This window comes from Oncorhynchus masou, chromosome 13 (genome assembly GCF_036934945.1).
Source record: "Oncorhynchus masou masou isolate Uvic2021 chromosome 13, UVic_Omas_1.1, whole genome shotgun sequence".
Lineage (NCBI taxonomy): Eukaryota > Metazoa > Chordata > Actinopteri > Salmoniformes > Salmonidae > Oncorhynchus > Oncorhynchus masou.
This window is the reverse complement of record NC_088224.1, coordinates 36,518,519-36,543,412: the sequence shown is the minus strand read 5'-3', so window position 1 is coordinate 36,543,412 and position 24,894 is coordinate 36,518,519. Positions and strand designations below refer to the sequence as shown.

The following is a 24,894-nucleotide window of genomic DNA, read 5'->3' as shown; positions in this document are numbered from 1 at the left end:
TTTTATTGGATTACAGCAGACAACTGGTTTTTGAAAAGAGTAAGCAGGATCTTGGTATAAGTGGAGTATTTCTTGTTATACAGTGCCTTCGGAAAGTATTCAGACCCCTTGACTTTCCACATTTTGTAAAGTTACAGCCTTAATCTAAAATGGATTAGTCCCCCCCCCCCCAATCTACACACAATACCCCATAATGAGAATGTAAAAACAGGAACATTTTTGCTAATTAAAAAACCTGAAATATCATATTTACATAAAGTATTCAGACCCTTTACTCAGTACTTTGTTGAAAACCTTTGGCAGGGATTACAGCCTCGAGTCTTCTTGGGTATGACACTACAGGCTAGGCACACCTGTATTTGGGGAGTTTCTCTCATTCTTCTCTGCAGATCCTCTCAAGCTCTGCCAGGTTGAATGGGGAGTGTTGCTGCGCAGCTATTTTTAGGTCTCTGCAGAGATGTTCGATCAGGTTCAAGTCCGGGCTCTGGCGGGACCACTCAAGGACATTCAGAGACTTGTCCCGAAGACACTCTTGCGTTGTCATGTTGGAAGTTGAATCTACACCCTAGTCGGAGGTCCTGAGAATGTTTTCATCAAGGATCTCTCAATACTTTGCTCTGTTCATCTTTGCCTTGATCCTGACTAGTCTCCCAGTCTTTGCTACTGAAAAACATCCAAAGCATTATGCTGCCAACACCATGCATCACCGTAGGGATGGTGCCAAGTTTCCGACAGACGTGACTCTTGGCATTCAGGCCACAGTGTTGAATCTTGGTTTCATCAGTCCAGAGAATCTTGATTGTCATGGTATGAGAGTCTTTAGGTGCCTTTTGGCAAACTCCAAGCAGGCTGTCATGTGCCTTTTACTGAGGAGTGGCTTCCGTCTGGCCCCTCTACCATATAGGCCTGATTGGTGGAGTGCTGCAGAGATGGGAGAACCTTCCAGAAGGACAATCATCTCCACAGACGAACTCTGGAGCTCTTTCAGAGTGACCATCGGGTTCTTGGTCACCTTCCTGACCAAGGCACTTCTCCCGATTGCTCAGTTTGGCCGGGCAGCCAGCTCTCGGAAGAGTCTTGATGATTCAAAACGTCTTCCATTTAAGAATGATGTAGGCCACTGTGTTCTTGGAGACCTTCAATGCTGCAGAAATGTTTTGGTACCCTTCCCCAGATCTGTGCCTCGACACGATCCTGTCTCGGCACTCTACAGACAATTCCTTCGACCTCATGGCTTGGTTTTTGCTCTGACATGCACTATGAACTGTAGGACCTAATATAGACCGGTGTGTCTCTTTCCAAATCATGTCCAATCAATTGAATTTACCACAGGTGGACTCGAATCAAGTTGTAGAAACATCTCAAGGATGACCAACGGAAACGGGATGCACCCAATTTTGAGTCTCATAGCAAAGGGTCTGAGTACTTAAGTAAATAAGGTTTTTCTATTTTTTAATACATTTGCAAACATTTCTAAAAACCTGTTTTCACTTTGCCATTATGGGGTACTGTGTGCAGATTATAGGTCGACCAATTAATTGGAATGGCCGATTAATTAGGGCCGATTTCAAGTTTTCATAATCGGAAAGCAGTATTTTTTTTTTTTCAACCTTTGAATTATTTTAACTAGGTAAATTGTGTCACTTCTCTTGCAACAGAGTCAGGGTATATGCAGCAGTTTGGGCCGCCTGGCTCGTTTGCGAATTGTGTGAAGACTATTTCTTCCTAACAAAGATAGCCCAAACGGGGGATGATTTAACAAAAGCACATTTGTGAAAAAAAAGCACAATTGTTGCACGACTGTACCTAACCATAAACACCAAGGAGTGATTCCTAAAATCAATACACAGAAGCATATATTTTTAAACCTGCATATTTAGCTAAAAGAAATCCAGGTTAGCAGGCAATATTAACTAGGTGAAATAGTCTCACTTCTCTTGCGTTCATTGCATGCAGTCAGGGTATATGCAACAGTTTGGACTGCCTGGCTCGTTGCGAACTAATATGCCAGAAGTTTACGTAATTATGACATAACATTGAAGGTTGTACAATGTAACAGCAATATTTAGACTTAGGGATGCCACCCGTTAGATCAAATCTGGAACTGTTCCGTATTTCACTGAAATAAACGTTTTGTTTTCAAAATGATAGTTTCCTGATTCGACCATATTAATGACCAAAAGGTTCGTCTTTCTGTGTGTTATCTTATAATTAAGTCTATGACTTGATAGAGAAGTCTGACTGAGCGGTGGTAGGCAGCAGCAGGCTCGTAAGCATTCATTCAAACAGCACTTTCGTGCGTTTTGCCAGCAGCTCTTCGCTGTGCTTCAAGCATTGAGTTGTTTATGACTTCAAGCCTATCAACTCCTGAGATTAGGCTGGTGTAACCGATGTGAAATGGCTAGCTAGTTAGCGGGGTGTGCGCTAATAGCATTTCAAACGTCACTCGCTCTGAGACTTGGAGCAGTTGTTCCCTTTGCTCTGCAAGGGCCGTGGATTTTGTGGAGCGATGGGTAACGATGCTTCGAGGGTGGCTGTTGTTGATGTGTTCCTGGTTCGAGCCCAGGTAGGGGCGAGGAGAGGGACGGAAGCTATACTGTTACACTGGCAATACTAAAGTGCCTATAAGAACATGCAATAGTTAAAGGTATATGAAATACAAATGGTATAGAGAGAACTAGTGCTATAAATACTATATTAACTACAACCTAAAACCTCTTACCTTGGAATATTTAAGTCTCATTTTAAAAAGGAACCACCAGCTTTCATATGTTCTCATGTTCTGAGCAAAGAACTTAAACGTTAGTTTTTTTTTTACATGGCACCTATTGCACTTTTACTTTCTTCCCCAACACGTTGTTTTTGCATTATTTAAACCAAATTGAACATGTTTCATTATTTATTTGAGGCTAAATGGATTTTTATTGATGTATTATATTAAGTTAAAATAAGTATTCATTCAGTATTGTTGTAATTGTCATTATTACAAAATACAAAATACAAAAAAATAAATAATAATAAATTGGCCGAATAATCGGTATCGGCTTTTTTTGGTCCTCCAATAATCGGTATCGGCGTTGAAAAATCATGCTCGGTCGACCTCTAGTGCAGATTACTGAAATGTTTTATTTATTTAATCAATTTTAGAATAAGGCTGTAACGTAACAAAATGTGGAAAATGTCAAGGGGTCTGAATACTTTCTCGAAGGCACTATGTCTTGACCATGACACTAAAGCGGTACATAAAGAGCTTGTATTGGTTTGTTTCTAAATGTCGGAATGGAACTAGCACTACTTCTATTAAGTCAACATGTACGTAGGTATAAAGGCTATTACAGATGTGTATGTTCATTTGCAGGACAACAAATAAATCAAAAGAGAAAGATTAGAATATGATGCAGGCAGGCAGCATGATTCTGGATTTGTTTCAATGTGATTATTTCTTTCTGGTTTTGCCACTGACCGTTTCTTTTCTCTAACAATGATCCACAACATCACTTGGTCAAACAAGCATGTTCCTTACCAAAGTGCAGGTTGGCTTAGAGTCCAGGGAGTACAATAGCACTTCAGAACCGTAAATAGTTTGATTTGATATAAGTCCACCTGACAGGAGGGAACGGAAGTTCAGCATTGGAAAACGGACTGAAGTATTGCCAACGGTTGTAGTGGTTCATGGTGTTTCATTACAAAATGTAGGACAGACCACTAAGATCCGCTGGAGCGAAAAAAAGGGGCAATTGCTCCCATTATAAAATGTAACAAAATTCCCCCAAAATTGTACAAATCTGTAGCAACACAGAAAAAATATATTTACAAGAACCCTTTTTTTAAAAGTGTAATAACACAGCAAATCCAGCTTTGGCACTCAACGATCACCACCTGGTCAGTGCTTCAGGCACACATTCAGTGCACTGTGCCTTCTACCTCATCCTAAATCACACACAACATTACCACCATGTTTTTGAAAACGTTCTACAAAGTTAACTCAACCTTGAGGAAATGTTGGGCACAAACTGGGATGGAACAAGCAAGAAATAATTTGTTCAGAAAATACAATATTCAATAATTAAACTCTTTCCTTTTCAGCTCCTGTGTGCAACTGACAGTGGCAACGGTTCTCACCTACAAGGAAGAAAAATGGTCCTGTTATTACATTGTATACAATTGGCATAACACTTTCACAAGAGCCCTGATAATTCCCAAAAGGGATTAAAATGCTATTCTACTGCCAACAGTCAGGGCTCTCAGTGCCTTGGTCCCATTAGTAACTAGGACACGTTGTGAAATGCAGCTACTACAGTAAGAAAAACATGCCCTATTCTAGTGGCAGCAGGTAGCCCAGAGGTTAAGAGGTTAGGCCAGTAACCAAAATGTTGCTGGTTCAAATCCCCAAACTGACTAGGTGATAAGTCTATCAATGTGCCCTTGAGCAAGGCACTTAGCCTTAATTGCTCCTGTAAGTTGCTCTGGATAAATGACTAAAATGTAAATGTCTACAAAACAAATAAATTAAGTTTGATACACTTTCTTACCCTTTATCCAGTCACCCTTCCAGAAGCATCCTCCATCATCCTGTCTTTGTCCGTGACCAGCTCCTTAGCACCCACGCGTGCATCCATCCCCTTGGTTTCCTCTATCCAGCTCCCGAACCCCTCTCGAGAGCCACCATTTTGGCCACAATTCTGGCTGATATCAGATGTGTTTTGTCTCAATTTGCTGGCAAACCATTCCTTGATCTCCTGGCTGCTAAGACTGGCATGCTTCGTTAGCCTCCCAATATCCTCCACCTTGGGTGCCTTTACTTCCTGGTAGCGCTGGATTATGCTGAAAGCATTCTCTGTGCTCAGTAGCGCCCCCTCGCCATTTTGCCCACTGCTGTTCAGTTTATGGAAAAACTCCATCCACTCCAAGGTCCCACTCTTCAGTGCTGACCTACTGTCCTTGAACCAGCGGACGATTTCTGTGCGAGCCAGGCTTGTCTGGGCCTCAAGCTGATTGTATTCTTCAGGGGAAGGCCACCGAGTTTGTGCAAAAACATCCTTGAGAAGAGCCAAGGATTTGCTGTCTAGAGGCACTGAGCAAGTGGTGGTGGGGGCAATGATGGCAAAGGGAGAGCTTCTTGGATGGCCACCTTGCTTGCGCACACCATTCAGCGGTCCGTGTTGCTGCTGCCGCTTATCAACGTTGAGTCTCTTTGAGCCCATGGAGTTTAGAAGAGCTTGTTCAAGGTTGTCACGCAGCGCCCGGCGCTCTAAAAACCAGCTGTCAATTTCCTCCCGCGACAGTTGGGTTGCAGTCACTAGATTGTCAACGTCATTGTATGTTGGAGAGCTGTTTCTCTGGAAGTTCTCTTCTAGAATCTTCAACTGCTCAGAAGTCTTCCCTTTCATTCTCTCCAAGAGTGGAAATTGAGTCTGAACTGATTGTTGCTGTTCTGGTTTCGATGCTAGCTCGTTGTACAACTGTAGAATGCCGTTCTGTGCATGAGGCCCTTGGTCATGAACCCACTTTGCATCCCCACGAGAGACACCATTGGCTTCCCCAAGAGGGGTGAGCACTTTGTCCTCTGAGAGACGTCCTCTGACATATCTGGCCTTCATCTCTGTTATTTGCGTTTTTGTTTTCTTGCTGTCTTGGTAAAAGCTAGGGAGTTGGAACGGGCCCTTGAGGGGAGTCCACACTGACTGGATTATTGTTGGCCTCCTCACTTGAGGGGCAATGAGAGTGGGTGAGATTGGTAACTTTAAGTCTGAAGCCAATAGAGAGTGGGTGATTGGAAGTTTGTCTTTGGAAACTAATGAAGGAGGAGGCAGCATGTAACTCTTGAATTGAGGGGTGACAATAGGTCTCTTCATCTTAGGGAAGACTGGAGAAGGTGCCATTGGCAGCTTGTTTTTGGGGTTCACAAGTGGAGTGGCCAAGGGCAGTTTTCCTTTAGAAACCATGAGAGGTGCTGCCAAGGACCTTTTCATCTCCGAGGCGATAATAGGAAATGCTACAGATCTCTTTAATTCTGGGGGCACTGGAGGTGGGGCCATGGGAAGTCTCTCTTTTTGTGGAACTGGAGGTGGGGCCATTAGTATCTTCTCCTTTGGGTCTTCTGCAGGGGCCGCCATGGGGCGCTTTAATTCTGGGGCGAATGAAGGAGTTGTCAGGGGTCGCTTGAGAGGTTGCACAAAACTGGCTACAGTCACTGCAACAGGAGCACAGGTCATGGTTGATCCATTAGCAATACTTGTCAGTACTAGATTAGACTGCCCAAAGCTAGTCTGAATAAGGGGCTGGGTGGCTTTGGCAGGCTGAGAAATTGGGGTAGGCAGAACGGTGAAGGTCTGATGTATGGGTGGGATGGAGCCATTAAACATTTTCTTCCTGGCTTCCTCGACTTCCTCTGGTGACCAGGTGATGCCTTGCTTTAGCCGTTGGGTAGTGAACCACACCTTTATTTGCTCCTCTGGGTGCTTGGACGCAGCAGTTAGCCAGGACAGCTCAGCATGGGTTGGGTAAGGGAATTTGTTAAAAGATGTCATTAGGGTTGTGTTATTGTCCAGTGAAGGATTATATTTGGTGGAATTCAGAGGAACAGCAATTGTTGGTACAGAACAGAAGTTGGGTGGTCTTTGAAGCAATGGCATTACATACGAGTGCCCTTGAATGATTGTTGGTTCAGGGATGATTATTGTGCCGTTTATGTTCACAGCTGTGATTTGATCTTTTGGAATAAAGTTTTCCAACCTCTTTTCCAAATCATTCCCTTGGTAGAGGGACTGTATGTTGTCCATGTTTGGCTTTCCGATATTCACCGTAATTGGTTTGCTCGGTGGAAAAGTGACAACGCCTTGTCCGTCTACAGTATTGCAGAAAACTGAATTGGTCTTGCCTTCGATTGTCTGCTCCAAGATAGTCTGGTTATTTATTTTTACCCTCTTGAACTTGAAGTTGGTCTCTCCAGGGTGTTGGGTCTCATTGTGGTCTGTAAGAGAGTCAAACTTTTTGGTGCTGAAGTTGCACACGGCACACAGATAGAGGGGGTTGAGTATGACATTGGGGTGACTGGAGTCTACGTGCTCTTTGAAGTCGTTGAGTTTCTGGGTGGAGAAAGGACAGTATTTGCACTCATAACTTCCATGCTGCCTCAGTTGGGGCATAGGATCAGCTTCCACCGCAACTTTTGTTTCAATCTCACTTCCTAGATCTTCTATAGTGTCTTGTAGTGTATGGTATTGATTTTCCACAGACTCTGAAGAACCATTGTTGGTCACATTGGCAGTGGACACTTCCATTTCTTCAGAGTCATCCTGCTCTATTATGTCACTAACCCGGATCATGCAGGGGGTGGAGGATTTCCTGCGACTGGACATTGCTGGTGACTGATGTGGGATGTTATTTGGGTCAGGGGGAGGGTAAGTCTCCAGTGTTTGAAGAAGACCCTGCTCCTCTACTGTCCTGGGTCTGCAGTGGTGTCTCCTGCGGACTGTGGACGTCAGCTCCCGTGTGCGGCTTCATGAGAGTTCATCACAGATGGCATTCACCTGGAATAAAAAGGGGAAAATAGGAAATGTTAAAAGGGGCAGTTGAAAAAAAAGCTGAGGGATGGGGCTGGAGAAATGTAACCACTCAAACTCAGACAGAGCTATGGATGCAAGGATTGGCCATCCATTTAAACATGTTGAGGCTATAGTGTTTGTTTACAAACAATGGAGTAAAACAAGCTTATATTTTGGGTTATCATGGAGTGTGACAGTTAAACTAAGTTCAAGAGGCATTTCTAAATGATGTACCCATTGATTCTTGAAGAATATATCATTAAAGTCCAAAAATGTATGGAGCAACTACAGATTGGCCCTTTAACTGACATCGCCTTTTATTTTACCTTTTGTAAAACTATAGCTGTACCACCTAATCTGGAAAAACAGTAGGTCTATAAATTCAACATATAATTCAATATCTACAGAGAGTGGGCCTAAAATGCAGTACTGAGGTGTGACTTTCAGTACAAAGTTTAACTTCAAAGAAGCCAGACTGACATTCATACAAACTCAAAAGTGGAGAAGTTTTTGAGTGCTGAAAGAGTCTCAGATTCAGGCATTCTGAAGTGTAACATGTACGCCAATGTGAGCACAAAGCAGAAGATAAACTAGGCCATGGCCTGAGTGAGACCGTTGTGATGGGGGGAGGAAGGGAGAGAAAATCTAAGACACATGATAACCTATTTATCTAATAATGACAGTATTACAAATCTTAGTGTATGAGCCATTTTAAGTCTTTAAACAAAACTATCACTTTTCGCTTTATTGTTTTAATAATTAAACTTCTAGGCTCCATGCAATGGTCCTACCCAAGTTAGCCTACACTTACTACATTATTAAAACAATTAGGCCTACAGTACAATTACATTTAATTACCAACAAGCTGAACTAATTGCCTCTAATTTTTTTTGTTCAGGTTAATAGACAAAAGTTTAATTATGATGCCGTGTCAGTATGCTTTTATCAATTGCCCACCTAAGGTCAGTCTGACAAACTTTACATCTAGAATGAAATACTCTGAACTTAAACTCAAAATCCCTAGAACTTTCAACACCAGTCTGAAAGGTGCATGACTATTGTCTGTAGGAAAACTACCATATGAACTCCGCAAAAGAAACATCCGTTTTCCAGGACCCTGTCTTTCGAAGATAATTTGAAAAATCCAAACAACTTCAGATCTTCATTGAAAAGGGTTTAAACATTGTTTCCCATGCTTGTTCAAATAACCAAACAATTAATGAACATGCACCTGTGGAATGATCGTTAAGACACTAACAGCTTACAGATGGTAGGCAATTAAGGCCACAGTTATGAAAACTTAGGACACTAAAGAGGACTTTCTACTGACTCTGAAAAACACCAAAAGAAAGATGCCCAGGGTCCCTGCTCATCAGCGTGAACGTGCCTTAGGCATGCTGCAAAGAGGCATGAGGACTGCAGATGTGGCCAGGGCAATAAGCTGCAATGTCCATACTGTGAGACACCTAAGACCGCGCTACAGGGAGACAGGACAGACAGCTGATCGTCCTTGCAGTGGCAGACCATGTGTAGCATCACCTGCACAGGATCGGTACATCCGAACATCACACCTTCGGGACAGGTACAGGATGGCAACAACAACTGCCCAAGTTACACCAGGAACGCACAATCCCTCCATCAGTGCTCAGACTGTCCGCAATAGGCTGAGAGAGGCTGGACTGAGGGCTTGTAGGCCTGTTATAAGGAAGGTCCTCACCAGACATCACCTTCAACAACGTTGTCTACGGGCACAAACCAACCGTCGCTGGACCAGACAGGACTGGCAAAAAGTGCTCTTCACTGACAAGTTGCAGTTTTGTCTCACCAGGGGTGATATTCGCGTTTATCGTTGAAGTAATGAGCGTTACACCGAGGCCTGTACTCTGGAGCGGGATCGATTTGGAGGTGGAGGGTCCGTCATGGACTGGGGCGGTGTGTCACAGCATCATCAGACTGAGCTTGTTGTCATTGCAGGCAATCTCAACGCTGTGCATTACATGGAAGACATCCACCTCCCTCATGCGGTACCCTTCCTGCAGGCTCATCCTGACATGACCCTCCAGCATGACAATGCCACCAGCCATACTGCTCGTTCTGTGCGGATTTACTGCAAGACAGGAATGTCAGTGTTCTGCCATGGCCAGCGAAGAGCCTGGATCTCAATCGAATTGAGCACGTCTGGGACCTGTTGGATCGGAGGGTGAGGGCTAGGGTCATTCCCCCAAGAAATGTCCGGGAACTTGCAGGTGCCTTGGTGGAAGACTGGGGTAACATCTCACAGCAAGAACTGGCAAATCTGGTGCAGTCCATGAAGAGGAGATGCACTGCAGTACTTAATGCAGCCAGATACTGTTACTGTTACTTTTGATTGTGAACCCCCCCTTTGTTCAGGGACACATTATTCCATTTCTGTTAGTCACAAGTCTGTGAAACTTGTTCAGTTTATATATCTCAGTTGTTGAATCTTATGTTCATACAAATATTTACACATGTTAATAAGTTGCTGAGTTTGTTTTCAGTAGCACCATAAGACGCATGACAAAAAGCTTTGATCGATCATTCATTATCCACACAGGGCCAGAAACAGTTATTAGGCTACATAGTGTTAATGTGCCTCAAGGTGCACGGCACACCAAGACAAGACCATAGGACTGCCTTCCTCAAGTTTGCATACAGTATTTACTATTCATGTGACGCAGAAAAAAAAACACACCATGTTTTTAAAACGGAACTCACAGATTTAGGCCGATATTCAGTAATCAAAAGGAATATTGTTAATTGTAAAAAGCTCAGCAACAGTGTCCTCAGCTCTAGGTCTGTCAATATGCTGGGCAGCAAGGGATTATGTTGTCTTGCACCTTAAGAATGCAACATGCCAGGCATCTCGTCACCTCTACCTAAACAACAATCTATGGCATGGCCACAATTATTATTATTTTTTTTATAAATATGGAAGATTGTTCAAACACACACTTGCCTCACAAATATTATCCAGCCTCATCAAGGGTACACTCAATTCTACCCAAACTTGAATTGTCATGCCCATTTTGCCCAGAACTGAATTATGAACTAAAACATGAATAAATAATTATATCAGTCCTCCCTCATAAATGAAATAGATTCAGTGGCTCCTTATTAAAAATGAAAAAAAAAAAAAAAAATTCTAAAATAATTAGACTGCCTTCATTGCCATGGTGTCACTATGGCAACAGCCAAGGCAGCGAGGTGCCTTTCTGCTACCTCACCACTGCATATTAACGATTTCTTCTCACAGGTGCTAATTAGGCGAGGAGGGCTGTGGTCGAGCGGAGCTGGGGGCCAGCCACAGCGAACAGCGTGTGGCAAGGGTCCTACGCGAACCCTGTCGGGACGATCCATTCTGGCTGATCCGTGACGCTCGCCTGGGTAGGCCTTTTCCATGGAGGCGGCAGGGCTGGGCTGATCAAACATGCATGAGCCATTCTGTCTCGTGTCCTTTGGCTGACTGGCACTTTGAGAGTTGCCACGGGGGACATAAGCCGGCCTCCAGACTGCCTGGGATATGACTTAAACCTCATCTGTGTATACTGGCCGATTAACGCACTTCATAAATGGTGGCAACACTGACTGCCTGAAATCAGGGCAAGAAAATTCCCCCTAAAATCCGGGCAAGACAATTCCCTCTAAAGAAGGCTGACAGTGACATATGCCAGGGATGTTCAGGGATCTATACCGTGGAAAAGACGAGCGCTGAAGATTTCTAAAATGGTGCGTTGAACTCTTCCAGTACCAGTTCAGAGAACAAACGCAATGCATCATCATGGATGATCAATGTCCTGTACAGCCAGAGCAGACTGTGTAAAACCCCAGAGGCAGCCTCTACTAAGTCACATACACGCAGCCCTGCCTCGCGGTCAGCTCTCTCAATCACAACAAAGAAAACGACAGACAGCGAGAAAGTAAGAGGGGAGAGAGAAAAACAAGAAAAAAGACAGACCGAGTCAATCTGAGCATGTCATGTAGGGCTCAAACAAATTTGACAAGTGGATAATGGCATTTGTGATCGACTGTAGGCTAATTAGTAACACAAAAGGAACTTCCTAGTTACTATAAAACTATGATTATCAACACCAGTAAGGATAAAGATTCAAAAACGATTTAGGCTGCACTTCCTAAAAGACAAGGCATAATTTGTCCTCAAATGAACACAGGTTCATTCAGAGACATCGATCTTAGTTAGAAGTTGCCCTCAAAGCTCAGTGAGCATCATGCAATCCAAACAAGCAGTTCTAGAAAGGATCATGTTTTATTTTCCCGTGTAGTCATTTCCATATCAAAAGGTGGTGACTGACTGACATGCAATATCAAAGTCCTCAAATAGTGCACTGCACTGAGGAAACGTTGCATGTGTCTGATTTCAAAAGCATGTTAAGTACAAGCTCATTGGCTAAATCTTGCTCTATTTGGTTAAACATTTTAAGAACTGCTTCGCCAGTGAGAGGAGACTAAACCCAAATAACAGAGCAGCTCATCTCAATGAGACAGAAGAATTTGAATGAGCACAGAATTAATTTAAATCTCATCAGGCCACCCTTTAATACCTTATCAGTTCTGCATGGAGACAGAGGTAATTGCATTAGTCCCCCTTTGGAGTTTCGTAAGTCAATGTAGCCTATTTGAAGTGGTTAGACAGTTACCTTCTAGGGGAAGAGCTCATGGGGAAGTTATGCACTGTGCTGTTGTCTCTGGCAACATAGGTTGGGTTTAATATCTTCACACAGTGTAAAACTGTACATTATATACAGACTCCCACAAACCCAAAGCACTACGAGTCAAATACAACAAAAAACTAATTATACAAAACAAATGCAGTCATACAATGTAGACCACACAAATAGTGTAGGCCATTCCATACTATTATGTAAGGATGTAATAAAATAAAAAAGTGAGTAAGGGCTATTCCAAACATCTCTTACAACGTTTAATCATTACGCTCAGATTGATGCCCCTGAAACTTTGATGGCAGATTTGGGTCCAGGCTACTGGGGTTTAATTCTCCTCAGACGGCCATGGGACTGGCAGGTTGCTATGGAAACTGCCAAACCGGAGATAAGAGTGATTCAATCTCCTCCAAGACCTTTTGATGGCAATTGTTTCGCTCCGTTTGAATTTAGAGATGTGAGGGTCTTGTTCATACTTTTGAAGGATATTCATATAGATTTTGGTTCGGAGTATAATGGTCAAATTTTTGGCCAACGATAATTTGGTGATGAATATTCCTATTCCTTGTCCTTCGGCATGATTATTCACGTTTATTCTCCTGCGAATATGTCTCAAACTAATGTCTGACTGTCTCTTAGTTCATGAAAACATCTCTAAACTTGGTCTTTGAAATAAACTACAAACTAAACCACGGAGACAAACACAAGATCAGACAAAGGATTAGAAGTATGTTTAGGCAGGATCCCGTCCCGCCCACCTGTGAATAAAAGGGACGAAACCACATGACATCCACAGGGACTGCTGTTCTCCGAGAACAGAGGACTCCATCTTGTCTGCAAACTCCACACATTAAAGACATTTATTTCAAAAACGCCAGCCAAGCAGGGAAATAGTTTGGCTGCACATCCTGTGCTGCTTGTTTAAGCTCCGATCTGGAAAACGTTTTTTTTTTCTCCCCCCATGCTTTCCTCCTTACACCCCTGCAGACAAAGAAACCATTGATCCTTACATTGTGGTAAAGCAGGGTTTGTGGTCACTCTAAACAATGGCAAAAACGCAGGAAATGGTTTTCTGCTGACCACTGAACTGTGGATGAAAGGCTAAAACGTCCAGCGACTCAAAATAAAACGTTGGAGCTCGCTTATGAAAAGTTATGAAACAATACATTAGCCCATTAAAGTGTGATGCTGTAAACTGTGGGGGAGAAACCATTCATTTGTATATGTGTAAACAGACTGAGAAAAGGGCTACGTAAAGGACAGGAGCACGAGTGTGTATGAGAGAGAGCTGGAAGGGGTATGTGCCGAATAACTGTGTGGTGGCCAGCTGCTTCTCTACATGTGGGGATGTCCAGCAGGAACTGGATCCAGTAGAGCGGCAGACTCCCATGGCTTCTTTCCCAGAGAGTTTAGAGGCAAAGCAACGTTGACGAATCCGAGGGGGTGTCTGGGGGGGGAGAGGGGGAGCCGAGAAGGGGTCTGATGAAGACAAGGGGGAAGGAGTGGGCTGAGTTTTCGGCTGTTGTTCGACAGCAAATACGTATCTTTTGCCAGACACATGGTCTAAGGAACAAAACGGTATCAGAACTCGTAGTAGTTCAAATGGGGACAACAGAATATTCAGGCAGGTCTAAATGTTTATCTTTTTAGACAAATTAAAAGAGACTAGTCTGTTTAAAATATAATGTCCACCCAACAGCGTATGCATGTAGGATACATGTGAGATCAAGTCACAAACACTGTCCATGCACAAATGAGACAGCAGACGTAAGTAAATTATGAGAGCAGTTAAAAATATAGCTAAACACTGGCAAACAAAGTATGGAGAGCGGAATTAAGCCTCCCATGTACCCAGGATAAGCACACAGGTGAGACTCAAGGAGAAGCACAACATATATCACATGAAGCCACAGAACCAATTGGGGAAAGCATTTAGTATAAACAAGGTGTGCTTGTCATCTTGTTAAAGTGATAAGGAAAAATTCTTCACTGCAGGTATGTTTATATACACTGTGTACAAAACATTAGGAACGCCTGCTCTTTCCATGACAGACTGACCAGGTGAAAGCTATGATCCCTTATGGATGTCACTTCAAATAAATCAGTGTAGATGAAGGGGAGGAGACAGGTTGAAGAAGGATTTTTAAGTCTTGATACAACTGAGACATGGATTGCGTGTGTGTGTGCGCCATTCAGAGGGTGAATGGGCAAGAGAAAAGATTTGTGCCTTTGAATGGGTTATGGTAGGTGCCAGGCACACAGGTTTGTGTCAAGAACTACAACGTAGCAGGGTTTTTCAAGCTGAACAATTTCCCGTGTATCAAAAATGATCCACCACCCAAAGGACATCTAGACAACTTGACACAACTGTGGGAAGCATTGGAGTCAACATGGATCAGCATCCCTGTGGAACGCTTGACAGAGTCCATCCCCCGACGAAATGAGGCTATTCTGAGGGAAAAGGGGGGGAGGGTGCAACTTAATATTAAAAGTGGTACACAAGTATGAACAAATATATATTATTTATTTATTTAACAGTTCCCTACGTGGCTTTTAAAGTTGGTATTCTTCATGTTTGTATTGCGTAGCCGTCTATTATGGCGCTTTGAGTGGGAAGGCATAAAAATGCCCACCCCCTTGATGAATTATTAAATGTGGCCTTGATCAAGGGTACACACAGTAACTCCAGTTGCAGTAGGCAGCAGTGGCTGCTTGTCAGTGATTCGAGAGTCAACTTACCTGGTGACTCAGGACTTGGATTAATTGAAAGGGAAAACGTGATGGCATGTCAGCTGTTGAAAGATATGGTTCCCAAGTCTAACTATGCACCAAAAATCTGTTTTCCTGCCAAATATGAATTATTCTATTAGCCCTGGCCGGGTAGGAGACATTACTTGGGTGAACCGCTTTAACGGCGGAGGTCAAGGAGAACTAATATTGCGAAGTGTGAGACGGATCAAAGACTGTCACTGTGGCGTGATGACCCATGGTGACGCATCGTTGCACAAATAAACACCCCAGATGGGTCTCGCTCCAACATTCAAATAAATACTGTAAAGTGTCATTTGTTATGCGGCCCATTAATTACAGTGGAATTTCAAGTGAGCGCCAAACATAATATTCACTTATCTGTACCAAAAACCATTACTTCTATTAGATGGAAAAACAGACTACATACTATATTTTGTATGCTTGTTCTTCTGAAAAAGTCTGACACATCTACAATGAATTGTGTGGTAATTACTATATACAGTATTATATTGGTAACACTGAAGTTCCCTTTGCTGCATGTTGAACCATCTGACTAACCATCACAGGGATTTTTCTGCCATCAAAATCCTTGGGTGGGCTGCCTTGGCGTTTTTTCGGGCCACCAAACAGTGTAAAAAAATAAATAATCATTTTCAGGATGGAAAAGCACCTTCAGTCTAAATGACTAAAACCAGATATAAAGTATGTAAGAAAGATAATGGGACTACATATTTTGTAATAATATCATCTTTGAGAACCAACAAATTCACAAAAGAAATCTAGACAGCCAGGTAGAATCAAAAATTCCAAAAACAATGAATTTGGCAGTTTTGATTTGTTATTAAGTTTGAACAAAATTACACAGCATTAGCAAAGGTAAAATGCATAGAATTAAAGGAAATTAGCTTAAACTGCTAACATTTTTCTCAGCTCTATGGACAAACGTTTAGAATTTCAGGAAATTGCCTTAAATTCAAGAATGTCTACACCGCCAAGATGGGGGCCTCTAAAATGTACTCAAATTCAGCTGGGCCAACCACGCCCACCACCTTAGCCCCTTTTGATCCAGAAATCCAGTGGAATCCAGTTGAACGAGAGGGGGTTATTGGGTCTCTAGGTCGGTTAGGACACTTCTGCACCACATATCCCCCACAGTGTGTTTGTGGTGTGAAAAGAGAATGTCTCTTGAAGCAGACAAGTAAAACAGCTCATATCTAAAACAGAAATAACATACATTTGGAGACTTGTTTATCAAGCTTTTAGGCCTAGTTTTAATTGCAGTAACTGCCTGTTACTTTCTCATTGACAAAAAAAGGAAAACAGTACATAGTTAGCTAGCTAGGCTAGTAATGTTCTGACGTGTTTAAAATGTAAATGCAGAGAAATGTTTACCATGGTAACTACCTGTGTTAAAATGCAGATTGATAGTTTTGTATTTGAAAGAATAGCCTGCCCTACTTGATGCATGACTGAGAAGATTAAAATCAGCCAACTAACGTTAACTATGCTAGCTAGGAATAGTAGCTCGTATGCAGCTTTGTGCTGTGCATTCTGTTGAGTTTGCTGAATGGAAAATTTGACTTCTGAATTGTTGCATATATTATGTTCAATATGTTTAAGATGAGCAGCTGTTTGCTTTGTTTGTATTTATAGCCATCTATTGTGATATTTACTGTATGCTGAGTGGGTTTAAAGCTGCGTAGTGTGAACGTGTCTTTGCCCATACCACATCCAAGGATGTTCTAAGGATAATTTAAATAGAAAACTTGCAACTCTGATGTCAACGAAAGGCAGCAGCGTCTAAAGGGCCTATTTCAACAAGCATAGCAATTACAACAGTAGAGTAGTACTGGTTTCCCCCCTGAGCATCCCGCCCCCACCCGAGTGTTGCCCCGTTGTGAAAGGGCACTCACTGCACTTCCGCAGTAGGGTGGGGCTTCCCTTGGGGGGGGGGGTTGCCTATCTTGCTCCAGTTCCGCCTCCACTCTCTCCAGCTCCTTTTTGGTCTCCGGTCCAGCGGCACTCTGGGTAGTCTCCTCTGGAATCTGAGACGAGACAAGAATGTCAGTGGCAGGGGGGGTGGGGGGGTATCTCGGAGGCAGAGCCCTGCCAAGGCCCTGAAAACTGCACCGCTTTGTGTTTGCCGAAAAATTGAAGGTTGTTACCTTGGAAACGTGCCGAAAGAAAGAGCCGGACAGCTTTGGAAGGTTATTTGAATGACAAACACCACCTGGGATGTATCGTTTCATTGCGCTTGACTTATCAGAATTAATCACATTACAACTTGTCAATGAACGCCGTTAGGAATTAAGCTCATCGCCGATACAGTTAGGCTACTTTAAAAAGTGTGTGCAAGACTGGGGTAAAACCAGGACCAGTTTATAACAATCAGCCCAAAGCGAGATGGAAGCTGTGTAAAATGGAGCGAGGCAGCAAGCTGATTATTCGAAGATGTAACAAACTAACCCGAAATTACAATACACAGTGCATGTTATAGAAAATATACCAAAAATGTTTTACAGGATATCTATGGCACACAAAAACATAACGTCTTAACACGAACACGCTTAGCCTATGCCGCTCAAATTGCTCATCCATATATTTATATATTCTTATTCCATTCCTTTACTTAGATGTGTGTATTAGGTATTTGTTGTGAAATTGTTAGATATTACTTGTTAGATATTGCTGCACTGTCGGGAACTAGAAGCACAAGCATTTCACTACACTCGCAATAACATCTGCTAAACATGTGTATGTGAACAATAAAATTTGATTTGACATTTACAAAATGGAGTCATCCACCTAGGGCTGGGATAATACCAGTATTGCAATGTATATATATATATATATATATATAACACGAAACAGACCAAATTCTTTGGTCCTTTAAAAACCTGTGAATGTAAAAAATATTGTGCGCTATAGCTTGGAAAATAAATGTGTAACTCTGGATGACAACATAATGATGGTTTCCAACAGTTTTGCTAAAGAAGTTAAATACGCTTCTTGTTTTGTTTCCTTGCCATGATAATAACTAGTCTCGCGATACTGGGATCTTCCCAGCCTATGATCCACCCCACATACAGCACTTATGACAAGAGGGGCTGTGGACCATACAGTACAACCAGAGAGCCACTGAGATGCTCCCCCTCAGGATGAGGTCATTGCTACAGACAGAGCACAACAACGCAGCTTTCAAGGGAGCTTAAGCCCAAAGAAGTGACATCATCGGTCCACCTGAAACGACTGCTTAGTCACCAACAGCATAGCATCCACATGTGAACCGCAGCAAGTGGTTGCCACAGAACTACCTCCTACTCACCACTCAATGTATTGATAAACAAGTAGGTCTTTTCAAGGTAATGTAGCTGCAATGAAATTCATTTTCTTTTGGAGAATCAAAATTTACCATTATTGAATGAATACCACTGCACTCTCTCCACAAGGCTAGGCCTGTGATAACTACCAATAAATATGATGGTCCTGACAGCCCCTCCTGTTTGCCAGAATCGACAACCCTGAAGTGAAGGTTCAGCCAAGGAGTACTTTACGCCTACGCCATGTGTTTACTTTTGAGGACACTGTTGGAGGCAGAGTTGAAGAGGAGAACAGTGTAAGGCTGTGTCCAAGCTTATGTCATTTCTGACCCTCAAATGAAGTCTTAAAGCAATAGAGCTGTTTTTGGAGGCAAATGTAGTTGATTATGGTTCTCTTCTCTTACACTGAATCATAATGTGAAATACAAAATGCTTTAGATAGCCAACTGCTGTTGAGAGATGTGGCCTACATTTAAGTGTTCGGAGTCACTGAAATAAAAATATTTAGCATATCTTAATTGGTGCTGGCAATTAATCGACTATGGTATTCAAAGCGGGTGAGCAGACAGATAATTTTTGTGTAAACAGAGGTAACTATGCAATGAATGATGTTAGGGAAGCTGCAGTAGATGGCTCTACACTACAGCCTCCATGGCTACAGTAGTTAGGTCCCACATGCAGCTCTCTGGGAAGAAACAGACCCACTTGATTCAGTGAGACAACTGAATGCAAATGCATTTACTGGAGCACTAAATATATTAATCTAATGCAGCATGCAGAACATTCTACTAGCCTTAGTCATAAAGTATTTACAGGATAGGTCTACCACACCTTGCTTGTTAGTCTGCAGGGCTGCATATTGCAAAATGGAGTAGGCTATGCGTGTTAACATCCAATTAGGCAAGCCCGGCATAGTGGAGGAGAGCAAAAACCAAGCTGCAGAATTTGAGCACTGGGCTTGTGATTTCCAGCTTTGCACATGCTCAGTTGGGGGGGGCAAATCGGAGCACATTGTATTTGCACCACATGACTTGCACAAGTGCATGCTTGCCAAGCAGCTCTCCAGAGCTCACATTAACCAATACTTGTGCAAGCAGGAAATTCAAATAAGATGCAAATTAATGAATTCTTTGAGCTTGAACCAAAAATCGAGTAGTACCAGATTGAGCAGAAAAATGTTCGCTTAGGGCTAGTCTGAATACAAAATGCAAATATCTGTTTTTCTGATAAGAATATTAGACAATACTTAAATAATTCAAAACCAATAAGTAACTAATTGATCAACATAATATACATTTTAAAACGATTAACACCATCTATCATTGGGCTTACATAATTAAGGATACAAAAAATAAACTACAACAACAATAATATAGGATTACTACTAGCCACTAATCTCACCATATCTGGCCCAGGCTATAGGAGTTTTGAGTCTATTTTTAGTGAGTGCAAACTGAGAAGTCCTACAAGGGACAGGGCTTACAGAGATACAACATAAAAGTGTCCTGAGCCTGACATTGTAGTGCAGGGATCCCCAATTTGGCCCGCAGGTGGTTTTACCTAGCCCTCCGAATTTTCTGATTTCATTGTAGGACATAAAAATAAATATAAAAACAGCAAGAAATTAATTTTAATTTGTAAAACATGTTAAAATATTTCCACTCATTTTAGACGTGATCATAAACAAATGTAAGCAAGGTTTGAAATGATTACGTTTCAGTGAAATATGAAATCTGTTTGGGCTTTCTGTGGTCAATTTTCAGTCAACAAATTACTTGTAATTATGCTCCGGCCCCCCCGACCATCCACTCAAGGAGGGGGGAGAAGAAAAGTGTCCCGCGGCTGAATCTATACTGAAACAAAATATAAACATGCAGCAATTAATGATTTTACTGAGTTACAGTTCACCAAGGAAATCTGTCAACTGAAATAAATTTATTAGGACCTAATCTATGGATTTCACATGACTAGGCATGGGTGCAGCCATGGGTAGGCCTATAAGGGCATAAGCAATCCACTGGGGAGCCAGGTCCAGCCAATCAGAATGAGTTTTCCCCCACAAAAGGGCTTTGTTACAGAAATACACCGTTTCATCAGCTGTCCGGGTGACTGGTCTCAGACAACCCCACAGGTAAAGAAGCAGGATGTGGAGGTCCTAGGCTGGCGTGGTTACATGTGGTATACGGTTGTGAGGCTGGTTGGACATACTGACACATTTTCAAAAACAATGTTGGTTTATGGTAGAGAAATTAACATTAAATTCTCTGGTAACAGCTTTGGTGGACATTCCTGCAGTCAGCATGCCAATTGTACACTCCCTCAACTTGAGACATCTGTGGATTTGTATGACAAAACTGCACATTTTAGTGGCCTTTTATTGTCCTCCAGCATAAGGTGCACCTGTGTAATGATTGTGCTGTTTATCAGCTTCTTGATATACTACTGTCAGGTGGATGGATTATCTTCGCAAAGGAGAAATGTTCACTAACGGAGATGTAAACACATTTGTGCACAAAATCTGAAGAGAAATATGCGTTGTGTGTGCATGGAACATCTCTGGGATTTTTTATTGCAGCTCATGAAACATGGGACCAACACTTTACATGTTGTGTTTATATTTTTGTTCAGTATAGTTGATCAATGTCATAGTGCTTTGTTTACTTGCAAATAAGAAACCATGTAAACCATTTCCAGCTAAACTTTCCCATACAGTAAACCTAATAAGTAAAGTGCAATGAGCTGTGGGCATTGAACTCCACGGTCCAACCGGCCTCACAACCATTGTGAACAGAGTGCCCCATGGTGGTGTTGGGGTTATTGTATAGGCAGGCATAAGCTACAGACAACGAACAAAACTGCATTTTAATCGATGGTAATTTGAATGCACAGAGAGGATGAGATCCTGTGGCCCATTCATCTGCTGCCATCACATCATGTTTCAGCATGATAATGCACAGACCCATGTTGCAAGGATCTGTACACAATTTCTGGAAGCTGAAAATGTCCTTGTTCTTCCATGGCCTGCATACTCACCAGACATATCACCCATTGAGCATGTTTGGGATGCTCTGGGAAGACGTGTACAACATCGTGTTCCAGTTTCCGCCACTATCCAGCAACTTTGCACAGCCATTGAAGATGAGTGGGACAACATTCCACAGGCCACAATCAACAGCCTGATCAACTCTATGCAAAGGAAACGTGTCGCGCTGCATGTGGAAAATTGTGGTCACACCAGATACTGTCGGGTTCTGAGCCACGCCCCTACTTGTTTTTTTGCATCTTTTTTTTTAAAGGTATGTATGACCAACAGATACATATCTGTAGTCCCAGTCATGTAAAATCCATAGATTAGAACCTAATAAATGCATTTCAATTGACTGATTTACTTATAAGAACTGTAACTCAGTAAAATCATTGAAATTCTTCCATGATGCATTTATAATTTTTATTCAGTAAAATGTATAAAATTAACAAAATCCACTGAGCAGATAGGGCACTTTCTCATAGGAAAGCAAACAGGCAGGTGCTTGAGCACTGGTTGAGCCGTATCTGTGCACATGCCTGCTCCAGTGGTGTTTTTGAATTTTGTATTTGTTTTAAACATGAGCTGGTCAAAATGTTTAATTAAGGAGGAGGACCATGTCTTGCGGGTCACTGGTATAGCAGCGGTTGCAAAAAGCTGTACTGTACTGCCAATGTTATGTCAGCACTACTGCCCATGTCTAAAGGCAGATGCACACTACAAGATTTTGGCCACGATCTAGCTTCCCAGACAACTTTTTGAGATCGGAGATAAAATCCCCATGTCGTTGCCTACTTGGGGCGTCTGTCACCGACGCTCGCTTAATGTGAGTGGGTCAAAGATGCAATCTGAGGGCTACCAAACTCATCTTTGAGAAGTTCCGAACATCAATATATTTTCAAACATGATTGATTTTATCAGCACAAAGTCTGCAATGCTCTTGTAGAGTGAGATGTGCAATGACACGTTGAGAATGGTGATCAGCAACAGCCAATGAGAGTTTGCCAGAGGAAGCCAGTGAGATGTTTCACATCACCCAGAATGTGTAGACTCTTGAGCAGGAGTGATGACTACTACTAGTATGCGTTTGTACTTGCCTTTATTAACCAAAGCGTCAAATTGTTCCAGCTCTGATGATCACAAGTTATGTTATTCAATTCAAAATGTTGGCTAGATATTTGAACTCTGTATGGCAAGCATGAATGTCTGACAAAGTTCACGAGGCTGCTTTGAGCCACAGCTCGTAGCTACATTAAATCTTATCACATTGTTTTCACGAGAAAGCATGGTATCGAGAATCCTCATGACCAAGTGAAGAATCTTGTAGTGTGTGACCATCTCTGTGCCACGTCGTTTAATGTGTGCACCACTACGTTGGCAACACACACAAAAACTACTGGAAAGACAGTCATTTAATGTGCGAGGCTGAGCAATAGGAGGATTTAGAAAGTTGTGTAGTGTTCCCCCGGTTGAAGCTGGACGCAGTGATATAGGCTGGTGTGGATAAAATGCCAGGGCCGAATTCTTGTCCTAGTCCGCCACTGCTGGTGCAATTTACCACACTGCTGTCACCGGGCAGCATAGCCCGCGCTGCCAGTGTGCCACCACCAATCCATACCGCGGAAGGCGTCACCACATTTAACCCATCTGCCTGCCTGACTGGCTAACTGCTGTAACCAGGCTGCTAGCAAGCTAGTTTCAACCAGCTACGAGACAAATAAAACCAGAGCTATATAACAGCAGCAAGTAAAATGTACAATAACTAATTAGCGATAAATAACGTTAGCTAGTTACCTAATCCAAATTGTGCCTCTTGTTACACAATACATATAACTAACGAATGCACGGTGACAATTAAGGAATCAAAAAATATTAACATCGTTAGGTACTGTACGTTTCGCTGGTGACAATAGGAAGGCTGTCTAATATGTAGGATGATTCACATTACTGTCCTATAGCTAGCTACTATAGTATAAACCCAGAACTTGTCAACAAGCTTGACAAACGGAGGCCGAATCTTAAAATAATGGCACTATTTAACAAGTTAGCTAACTATGTAAACATAGACATTATAAAGCTAACCAGTTCAGAAGTAGTGTTGAAGCACGAATCTTTGTTTAGCACGTTTTCAAACTTCAGAAGTGAGCTGCTGGGTCGCGAGCTAGCTAGGTGACAAGGCAAGCTAAATGTCTAGCGCCAATACATTAAAAGGTGCCCACTTCAAATGGGCACAAAAAAGTTAAAAACGTCAAACTAAAAACATTTACTTAATTCTAAATGGTTAAATATTTACCTAAACGAAAAGTTAATGTATGTAATTAAAGGGTAAACTATACTTTTAAGGTTTTATTGGCATGATTTGATGGCAAGGTGATTCTAATTCAAGTGTGACAGCGCGCGAGTAGTGATGAAAGGGATGTCGCTAGCATAACCACACGAGCCGGGCAAACCAAGCGGCTAGTCTCGCTTGCTACCAAACCGTTTATAACTTCATTTGAGGAATTTATTTGGCCAATATTCTTCACCATTGTTGAAAAACTGTTTAATATAGCATTCTTACCTGCCTAGAGCCTTTTGTTGCTGGGACGATAAGCTAGCAGTAAAATTCCCAATTGTAAGTAGTCGGTGGTAACGCGCATATTCCGCTGGTAATTCTAAAGATTCTGGCATAACCTAAAGACAACAGTAAAAAAAAAAAAGTAGTCGTTCATGATCTACGACAAAAACCACATGATGTTTTACGTCAGCATATATTTGCATACGACGCCAAAAATATGTTTCAGTCAAGTGCCATGAAAATGTATTTCAAAGTTAGATATGGCAATATACATTTGGCAATTGAAGACAATTGAACAAAATGTCTGAATTCCTCTGGTGAGTGGATTATATTCAAACATTGACCATACTACATATCAAATAACTTCGTGTGTATACCATAACCTACATAAGAAATAAAGTGTCACATCTACGCTGAAATACACAATATAAATTCAAGTCATTTTCTCCATTGATTGGTTATATCCAATACATCTTCATGAATCATGTTTTACTGAGTGGATTCTATGGGTATAGACTGCCAAAACAGTTAATTCATAATGTAGACTACCATGCATTGAAATAAGATATAGCAAAATAAATATAAGGCAGACGAGACTATTTAGGCATAATATGAATACTATAAACCTAGCATTAACAATATTATGGGACATGAATCACATTAGAGATATGTTATATTAAATATATAGACCCAATATGGAAAATTGATTGGCAGGTATGGTCATCAGTGGAAATTTACTTTGATGGGAGAAAGGCATCAGCCTAAAGCTCAGTGTTTCAACAATATCATTTTGCAATTTATATTGTCTGTGAACTTAATGTACATGACCAAATTCAACATAATAATGCAACATCAACGTGTCCACTGTCAAGCTCTAGTCAAAACGTGATTGATAGCGACATCTTCTGTCCATACGGAGAATAGCAAGCAAGATGCATATACATTTATACAGTACACACAGGCAAGTCTAGAGGGATACCACCGTATCATACAA

The 24,894-nt window shown here is 42.0% G+C and overlaps 1 protein-coding gene across 2 annotated transcripts; it reads right to left on the bottom strand.

Annotated features, from left to right (window-relative positions):
* LOC135552192 (zinc fingers and homeoboxes protein 2-like) lies at nt 1-24,018 on the bottom strand. Of its 2 annotated transcripts, XM_064983662.1 has the most exons (4): nt 23,904-24,018; nt 16,912-17,043; nt 4,533-7,532; nt 1-4,122 (listed from the first exon to the last, which is right to left on the bottom strand). In XM_064983662.1, the coding sequence occupies exon 3, from the start codon at nt 7,359-7,361 to the stop codon at nt 4,536-4,538; it is 2,826 nt and encodes a 941-aa protein (XP_064839734.1). In that variant the 5' UTR covers nt 7,362-7,532; nt 16,912-17,043; nt 23,904-24,018; the 3' UTR covers nt 1-4,122; nt 4,533-4,535. The 2 variants fall into 2 exon arrangements, with proteins under 2 accessions (XP_064839734.1, XP_064839735.1); XM_064983663.1 differs by lacking the exon at nt 16,912-17,043.
* Between the last annotated feature and the right edge of the window lie 876 nt (nt 24,019-24,894).

Bases quoted from the DNA above. Each gene is read 5' to 3' on its own strand.
- LOC135552192 (XM_064983662.1), bottom strand. From the start codon at position 7,361: ATGTCCAGTCGCAGGAAATCCTCCACCCCCTGCATGATCCGGGTTAGT.